This window comes from Dipodomys ordii, unplaced genomic scaffold (assembly GCF_000151885.1).
Source record: "Dipodomys ordii isolate 6190 unplaced genomic scaffold, Dord_2.0 Scaffold1, whole genome shotgun sequence".
NCBI lineage: Eukaryota > Metazoa > Chordata > Mammalia > Rodentia > Heteromyidae > Dipodomys > Dipodomys ordii.
In genome coordinates, this window is record NW_012267217.1 from 27,832,698 (window position 1) to 27,842,552 (window position 9,855).

Consider the following 9,855-nt stretch of genomic DNA (forward strand, 5'->3'; position numbering starts at 1 on the left):
CACACGCGCGCTCTCTCTCTCTCTCTCTCTCTCTCTAATCACAAAGGACTATATATGAACTAATCCCAAACCCTACCAAATAGGCAGCCTTATGAATAAGCCACCTGTTCAAAGCCGTTACAAACTTGGGTTTTGATTCAAGAATTAAAGTAGCTTACCAATCCTTAAAACATGGTCATTACCTCCAAGATTCTTATTCAAAATTTTCTTACAAATTTTACACCAATATTCAACCACATGGAATTATGCTGAAAGGTAAACCTTACTTTTTACACATAACACAGAGTTTCTTTGGAGCAGGCTTATGGGAGAAGGAAGAAAGGCAGGCAGTTGAACAAAAGAGATGAGCTGATCCTTTTCGTTGATAAGCTGTCTGTCCTTTCTGTAAAGGTTTTTTGCAGTTTGCACAAGTGACTTTAACTGGTTTAGTTGGTTGTTGTTGGGCTGAAGGCTGGAAAATTTGTTTAGGAAGTGAGGCCACTGGTGATAAAGAATCCACTCCTGGTTGTTTTTGATTTCGGGGAAATGATGCTGACTGGGAGATCCAAGAATCTTAAAAACAAAATGCACAAGGAAAAGTAGTGAAATAGGAGTTTAAACACGCCAACATTTATACTAGAGATTAATTTTTAACTTCCCCTTTTGTAAAAGTTTAAAATACTAGTAGAGCAACAATTAGCAAAGTATTTGAGTTTTAGGTTGAAACTTCTGGCTCTCATTAACCATGTATTATAATCTTACTTTCTCAAGAACAGTTTGTACGTTAGTACTAGGGCTTGAACTCTAGGTCTTATGTTAGCCTGTTCATTCACAGCTTGTGCTCTTATCATTTGAGCCATGACTCCACTCTCCTGTTGTAGCTTTTTGATGGTTATTGAAGAAAAGAGTCTCTTAGATTTCTCTGCTCAGCTTGGTTTTGAACAGAGATATTCAGATCTTAGAAGCCAGAATAGCTAAGATTATAGGCCTAAGCCATTAGCACCCAAGAAAGAACTTAGATTTTTAAGTGATTCAAAACAAAACTAAGTGATGTAATATCAATTAACTCAATTTAGCCATTTCACAATCCACAAATAATTCCAAATATATTTTATACATCATAAAAATACTATTTGTGTCAGTTAAAAAAAAAAAGAAGAAAAACATAAGCAAGGTGCTGGAGGCTCATATTCAGGAGGCTGAGACCTGAGAATCACCGTTCAAAGCCAGTTAAAAGGAGTCTGTGACACTTTTATCTCCACTTAACCACCAGAATACAGAAAGTGGCCCTGTGGTTCAAAGTGGTAGAACACTAGCCTTCCACACAAAGAGCTCATGGACAGCACCCAGGCCCTGCATTCAAGCACCATGACAGACAAAAAGGAATGAATGAATGATAGATAACTGGGCACCAGTGGCTCACACCTGTAATCCACGTTTCTCAGGAGGCTGAGATCTAAGGATCTAGGTTTTCAGTTAACCTGGACAGGAAGCCATGAGAATCTTATCACCCATTAACTACCAAAAAAGCCAGAAATGGAACTGTAGCTCAAGTCAGAGTGCTAGATTTGAATAAAAAAAAGCTGGGCTGGGAAGGTGGCTCAGTGGCAGAGCGCTTGCCTTGCATGTCTGAGGCCCTGGGTTCGATTCCTCAGCACCACATAAGCAAAAAGAAAAAAGCCGGAAGTGGCACTGTGGCTCAAGTGGTAGAGCCTAGCCTTGAGCTGAAGAGCTGAGGGACAGCGCCCAGGCCCAGAGTTCAGGCCCCATGACTGGACCCAAAAAAAAAAAGCAGAGACAAGGGCAGGCCCTGAGTTCAAGCCCCAAAGCCAGTACACACTCAAAAAGAAAAGATTCATAATCTACAGCTACCATTTGTAAGAGTATGATGCTAATTAAACTAAATGCTTAACTCCTGTCTATAAACTGGAAATCATCCAAGCTTCTTTGGTTCAAACTTATAATCCTAGCTATTCAGAAGGCCAAGATTTAAGGATCACCATTCAAAGGGAGCCTTGGCAGGAAAGTCTGTGAGACTCTTATCTCCAACTAACCACCAGAAAACTAGAAGTAACACTGTGGCTCAAGTGGTAGAATGCTCCCCTTGAGCTGAAGAGCTCAGGGACATCACCCAGACCAGAGCTCAAGCCCCAAAACCAACAATAAACAAACAAACAAACAAACAAACAAACTGGAAATCATACCAAATGCATAGGAATAGTAAACATTAAACAATATAATGTATATAATAAAGCATAGTGAGTAGTATATAGGAATCATTAAAAATATTTACTAGTTTCTAGTTAGGAAGCATGCATGTATTTACAGAATACTTCATTAAGCAAGGAACACATATCAACAAAGTACAATAAAATCTTCACTAAATAGAATCTTAGACAAATATAATGAGTCTGAAACAAAATAGTTATTCTCAAACAACTTTTTTTTTTTCGGGGGGGGGGGGGTGGTCAGTCATAAGGCTTGAACTCTGGGCCTGGGCCTGGGCGCTGTCCCTTAGATCTTTTGCTCAAGGCTAATGCTGTAGCACTTTGAGCCACAGTTCCACTTCTGGTTTTTAGGCAGCTTTAGGTGATAAGAATGTTACAGACTTTCCTGCCAAGGCTGACTTTGAACCACAATCCTCAAATCTCAGCCTCCTGAGTAGCTAGGATTACAGGTGTAAAGCCACCAGTGACAGGCCCAAACAACTTTAAGAAAAGCTTTCCCAGGCTGGAAATGAGGCTTAGTGATAAGAGTGCTTGCCTAGCAAGCATGAAGCCCTGGGTTTGATTCCTCACATAGCCAAAGTGGCGCTGTGGCTCAAGTGGTAGAGTGCTAGCCTTGAGCAAAAGAAGCTCAGGGACAGAGCCCAGGCCCTGAATTCAATCCCCTGTACTGGCATGCGTGCACTTGCGCACGTGCGTGTGCGCGCATGCACACGCGCGCGCACTCACACACACACACACACACACAGAACTTTCCATCTATAGGCTCAGTTCCATGGCCTTTACATATAATCTGAGACTTTTTTTTTTTTTTGTCGGTCGTGGGGCTTGAACTCTGGGCCTGGGCGCTGTCCCTCAGCTTTTCAGCTCAAGGCGAGCGCTCTACCACTTGAGCTACAGCGCCACTTCCGGTTTTCTGGTGGTTTATTGGAGATAGGAGTCTCACAGTCTCTCCTGCCCGGGCTGGCTTTGAACCGCGATCCTCAGATCTCAGCCTCCTGAGTAGCTAGGATTACAGGCGTGAGCCACCAGCGCCCAGCTGACATTTTTTTTTTTAAATACTAAAGCCAACATATAGTTGATCAATCCAACATCACAGCATAGCATACCAAAACAAGAGGTTTGGGTAATAGAGTTCTGAGTTACTTTTTTTTTTGTCAGTCATGGGGCTTGAACTCTGGGCCTGGGCACTGTCCCTGAGCTTCCTTTTGCTCAAAGCTAGCACTCTACCACTTGAGCCACAGCCCCACTTCTGGTACTGAGGAATTGAACCCAGGGCTTCATGCATGCTAGGCAAGCACCCTATCACTGAGCCACATTCCCAACCCCTATTACAAAATCCTTGAAGAGCATAGTTTATTGGTTCTGATCCATTTTATCTATCAACTTAATGGTTTCAAAGCAATATACATTGCTATTCAGGTTTCACTTCACTCTATAAAAAATTTTTAATTAAAAAAAATCTAAGGTAAGTAAATTGATGCATACCTGTCATCTCAGGTCTAAGGAGCCTGAGGAAAAATATCAGATCAACCTGAGCTACATAGTGAGTTCGAGGCCAGCCTAGGATACATAATAAGGCAGGCAATCAGAGAGGCAGGCAGGAAAACTATATACCCTCCAATCTTGTTTTCTTGCTTTCATCAATAGGTTAACTGATCAGTTTTAATAAAGGGGTAAATATACTAATCAATGGGCTGGGAAGGTGGCTCAATGGTAGAGTGCTTGCATTTTATGCATGAGACCCTGGGTTCGATTCCTCAGCACCACATAAACAGAAAAGGCTGGAAGTGGCACTGTGACTCAAAAAAACTTATCAACAAGAAAGCAAATTACTACACGAACTAGGAATTCTATCTTGTAAAGGAAACAAGAGTCTCCTATCAAAACTTATGCTTGAGCATAAAATATTGGCTCCCTAAACTTTTTCAGTTTTATAGACTTACCCTCTGAATAAGTACTTAAAGGAGCCTATTTATACTTCAGAAAGACTGGGAGCATTGTTAAAGTGATAGATCCTGAGTTCAAATCCTAGTACTGGCAAAAATAAGTCAGCAGGAAGTAAGGGTTAAGGAAAAGGGTAACTAGTGTAGGGATCACTTCCCTTGCAAGTTTGAGACAGTTCAAACTTTAGTGCTGCAGAAAATAAATCAATTAAAAAATCAAAATTAAAAAATAAAAGCCAGGCAACCAGTGGTTTATAGATAACATCCTAGCTTCGAGTCTCAGATCTAACCAGGCGCTAGTGGATCACACCCTGTAATCCTAGCTACTCAGGAGGCTGAGATCTGAGGATGGAGGTTCAAAGGCAGCCCGGGCAGGAAACTCCATGAGGCTCTTATCTCCAAGTAACCACCAGAAAACTGCAAGTGGGGCTGTGGCTCAAGCACTTGCCTTGATTTGAAGAGCTCAGGGACAGCACCCAGGCCTAAGGTTCAAGCCCCACAACCGACAAAAAAATAAAAAAGGAAAAAAAAGCATCCGAAGACATAAGGGTAAGACTATTTTTTAAAGTCTACATAGCACAGGTTAGCCTTGAACTGTTTTAATACGAATTAAAAACTAAAACTAAACTGGCAGTCAAAAACTAAACAGAAGGACCTTAAGGTTATCAAGTTGTATATAGAAAATATGACCGGTTTTGGCATGTCAATAATTCCTTTAAATGGTTTAAAAATAAAAAAGGCTATGTGTTTCTCTTTCTTCAAAAGAGCTGGGAAATTGAGAGTTTGAGATTGAGGGGTGTGGAAGTGGGGGGAGGGGGGACTTTAACCAACTCTTTTTTAAAAAAATGATTCCTGCTAGATGCCAGTGGCTCACTCCTATAATCCTAACTACTCATATCTGAGGATTTTGGTTCAAAGGTTGGCCAGGCAGGAAAGTTCATGACACTCTTATCTCCAATTAACCAACAGAAAACCAGAACGCTGTGGTTCAATGTAGTAGAGGGCTAGCCTTGAGCAAAATAGCTTAGGGATAGCACCTAGGCCCTGACTCAGCTCCACAACCAATTTTTTAAAAAAAGATGAAAAAAGAAATGTTTCTCGTTTTCTATTTCTCCCCACTTTACTACAATCCTTGCTAAAACTTTCAAAAAGAAATAGTAGGGGCTGGGAAAGTGGCTCAGTGGTAGAGTGTTTGCTTTATATACATGAGGCCCTGGGTTCTATTCCTCAGCACCACATAAGCAGAAAAGCCGGAAGTGGCCCTGTGACTCAAGTGGTAGAGCACTATGAGCTGAAGAGCTCAGGGGCAGCGCCAGGCCCAGAGTTCAGGCCCAATGACCAACAACAACAAAAAAGAAATAGTAACATAATAAACACATACAGAAAGCAGAAATAAATCCAAATGCCATTTAATATACAACTGTTAAAGGTGGTATTAATCTTTATATCTTCTAATTCACAAAGTAAAATAGCAAAAATATATTAGCAAAAAACAGATGACAAATCAAATGCCATACATACAGAATATTTTTAAGATCATGAATTATTTTGTGATTTACTCATCTATGGAAAAATATGCTGTTGACTAATTCCTGTTAGTTAAAATTTCAAACTTGAAAGTCAATGAAATTAACATACTTTATATGAAAAAACAAAACAGCCAGGCACCAGGTGCCTCATGCCTATAATCCTAGTTACTCAGGAGGCTGAAATCTCAGAATCATGGTTCAACGCCAGCCTAGGTAGGAAAGTCTATAAGATTCTTATCTCCAATTAACCACCAGAAAACTGGAAATAGCACTGTGTTTCAAGAGGTAGAGCACTTGCCTTGAGCTGAAGAGCTCAGGGACAGTACCCAGGCCCAAAGTTCAAGCCCCACAACCAACAAAAAAGAAAGTAAACAGTAATAGCATCAATTACTATAACGCAAACAAGAATCAGCTGTAATTTTAAATTGAGAGAATATCATTACTGCTTACCAGGATTATGATGAGATGCAGATTCTCCATTCTGAAATACATCTCCTGTCACATTCATTCTACCAGGATTAAAAGGTCCTACTCCAGTCTTGGTCTGGGAAGTTAAAGATGGGGTATATGTTTGTATATTAACACCAAAATTATTTGACTGCAGTCCGTTAGAAACATCTCCCAAGTTGGTATTCTGCAGTGATGTTACATGTGTAATCATTAAGTTCATATCTCTCCCATCAGTATTTTCTAATTGGCCATCATTCACAGAGTTTACACCTGTTTCTAAGGTTGTAACATTAGCAATCTGAATTTCAGAGTCTGGTTCTGTAGTGATGCCACTATTACCCATTCCTGTATTTATCTTACTTCTTGAAAAACTGGAAGTAGAAAAATCCACATCATGGTTTCTGTTTTTACTATCAGAAGGTCTCCTTTCAATAAAATTGGAGGAATTTTTCTCTTGACCTTGATTTGTTTCCATGTCCTCTTCATCATCAATGACAATTGTTTCACTTACACTTCCCTTCTGAGAAATCAACTCTTTTGAAGAAGGAACAATTTTAGGATCATTTCCATGTAGTTCTTCATTTTTTGATGGTGTAAATGTTATGGTTCTTTGATCAGCAACCACTGGAGTAGAAGGTGGGGGAGGTTGTATAGGTTCAATGAAAACAACATCATCATCATCTTCCACTGATGAGTTCTGAAACTTAGTAGATCTGGACACTAAAGGATTAGATGGTCCACTAAATGAATTTCCTACATTAGTGAGACTAGTTGCCATGGTTGTACTTCCTAATAAAACAGGAGACTGATCAGTCAATTCTATTGATCCTACTGGACTTGTGTCCATGCCAAAGAACCTGATAAGAGAAATGGAAAGAGTAAAAATATCAATATGTGATTTTATTTGTTAATCTAAACTTTCATTTTCCTTATAAGAGTGGTATGACATCCTTGTGATTTTCAAATCAAGTAATCATTTTACATGCCTTACAGGTTAACTGCTACAGGATAACAAGGAAAACAAATACTCAATTTTCAGTAATTATGTGCAAAATATAATCCTACCACCATATTCTTTTAAGGGGTACACTACTAATTCTAAAATTTTAACACTGGAAACAGAAAAATTCAACAAATTTTCAACAAAAAAGTAACCAAAACTAACAAAATAATCCCTTTAATAACATACATGTATCCCATATAGTCACTGAATTAAATAAAACATCATTTCCCAATTTTGACCAATTTTCTCTTAAACCCCTTTATTTTGTATTGTCTGGCTCCTAGTAACTCCCTGAATAACTAACTCTTCCTCAAAATATAAATCTTTCTTGGCTCTACCCAGAAAAGTTAAATCCTTTCTCCAGAAACAATGCTATATGATGTTGTTGGATCTCACTATGTGTTCCAGGAGGGACTTGAATCTAGTTCAGCCTCCCAAATGATGATATTGTCCTAAGTGTGCCTACTACACCCAGCTTGCTGAATGCTTTACATCCATCCATATAGAAGGCTAAAAAAATGGCCCCCAAGATTAACAGATCTCAATCACTGAAACCTTCAAATATTTTATGATATGAGAAAAAAATATTTGCATATCATAAAATATTTGCAGTATAACTATAAAGAAAAATTTTAGCCGGGTGCCAGTGGCTCATACCTGTAATCCTAGCTACTCAGGAGGTTGAGATCTGAGGATAGCTGTTCTAAGCCAGCCCAGGCAGAAAAGTCCATGAGATTCTTATCTCCAATTAACCCCAGAAAACCAGAAGTGGCTCTGTGGCTCAAGTGGTAGAGTGCTAGCCTTAAGCAAAAAGAGCTTAGGGACAGCACCCAGGCCCAGAGTTCAAGCCCCACAATCAGCAAAATAATAAATGGAAAATTCAGTGAGTGAACCCTAAACCTAGTCAGCCACAAGGTACCCTTATAAGAAAGCTAGAAGAAAATTTAAGGGCAAAAAGGAGACAGCAATGAGACCGAAGAGGCATTAAGGTTACAGTGACACAACCAGGGAATGAAGCAATCACCAGAATGTAGAAGCAATAGAGATTCTTCCCCATTGACTCCAGAGGAAGGTGGTAAGTCTTGACATTTTGATTTGATTACAATGAAACTGATTTCAGCCACCAAGATTGTGGTTGGTTGTTGCAGGAAGCTCAAACAACCCATTTCTTAGTTAAATCTCCAAATAAACCTTAATATTAAGTTTTCTCATGTTAATGATTCAGAATTTGTAGCTTTCTCCTGGCCATGTGTGATCACATCTATAATCCTAGTTACTCAAGAGACTGTAACCCACAAGATCAAAGTTCAAAAATAGCCCAGGCAAGAGCTCATGAGATTCCATCTCCAACATATCCATCAAAAAGCCAGACTAGGGGCTGGGAAGGTGGCTCAGTGGTAGAGTGCCTGCCTTGCATGCATGCCCTGGGTTTGATTCCTCAGCACCACGTAAGCAGAAAAAGCCAGAAGTGGCACTGTGGCTCAAGTAATAGAGCACTTGCCTTAAGCTGAAGAGCTGAGGGACAGGGCGCAGGCCCAGAGTTCAAGCCCCACAACCGATGGACGACGACGACAACAAAAACAAAAACAAAAAAAAAAAAAGGAAAGCCAGACTAGGGTCAACAAATGCAGTAGTGATACTCACTAGACACTATGTTGAAAATGAACTATACACTTTGTGGGTTGGGGCAGGAAAGAAAAACTAGGAGTGTAAGGGAAAGGGTGACACTGTGCAAAAAGAAATACACTCATTACTTGATTTATATACTTGTAACCCCTCCATATATCAACTTTATCATAATATCATAACAATATTAAAGAGCCAAACGGTAGCATGGCTCATGTTGGTAGAGCATCAGCTGAAAGAGGAATCAAGCTAGAAGCCCTGAGTCCCCCTCCCCCACAAAAAATAAAATAATAAAGAATTAGGTATAGTAATGCTAAACAATTACCCAAGTTAGAATTATTAGGATGAGTGCCCACGCCTCCAAAGTCCAAACTCTTCATCACTCCCCTATAATCAACTAATATTTTCTGAATACCTAATATATACTACTACACAGAAGAATCTAGAAAGAGGGCAGAATTAGAATAATTTCTAAGTCAGTCTTGGTGTCACAAGTATGTACTCTCAGGCTGAACAGAACAGTGAATTTGAGGCTAGCCTGGGCTGGTCCTATATCAAACAAAAAAAGTAAAATAATTTCTAGTACAGGGTTTTTTGCTGCTGTTATACCAATACTGGAACTTAAACTCAGGACGTTAGCTCTAAACTTGGCTTTTCCACTCTAGCCTGAGCACTCTATCACTTGAGCCACATTTCTACTTCCAGTGTTTGGTGTTTTATTAGAGACAAGAGTCTTAGGAACTTTTCTGCCTAGGCTGGCTTCAATAAGAGATCCTCCTGAGAAGTTTACAAGCATGAGCTACCAGCTCCCAGTAAAAACATAGTTCTTGAGCAAATACAGAAAACGAGGCCACATAAATAAGGAGGTAAAAATCACTAACCCTGAACAGTAATCAGTTTGATCTCACAGACAGATAAAATGAACCAATTAGAAAGAAAATATACGTAGACAGGCTGGGAAGGTGGCTCAGTGGTAGAGTGCTTGCCTTGCGTGCCCTGGGTTCGATTCCTCAGCACTACATAAGCAAAAAGAAAAAAGCCGGAAGTGGTGCTGTGGCTCAAGTGGTAGAGCGCTAGCCTTGAGCTGAAGAGCTGAG

The 9,855-nt window shown here is 39.8% G+C and overlaps 1 protein-coding gene across 4 annotated transcripts in view; it reads right to left on the reverse strand.

Annotated features, from left to right (window-relative positions):
• The window catches only part of Zmym2 (zinc finger, MYM-type 2), a 111,597-nt gene that overhangs the window by 70,680 nt on the left and 31,062 nt on the right, over positions 1–9,855 (reverse strand). For all 4 annotated transcript variants that reach the window (XM_013010028.1, XM_013010014.1, XM_013010021.1 and 1 more), the window contains 2 exons: positions 6,130–6,986; positions 267–552 (listed from right to left, as the gene is read on the reverse strand). In XM_013010028.1, coding sequence (XP_012865482.1) covers positions 267–552; positions 6,130–6,976 — 1,133 coding nt within the window. In that variant the 5' untranslated portion in view covers positions 6,977–6,986. The remainder of the gene's footprint in view (positions 1–266; positions 553–6,129; positions 6,987–9,855) is intronic.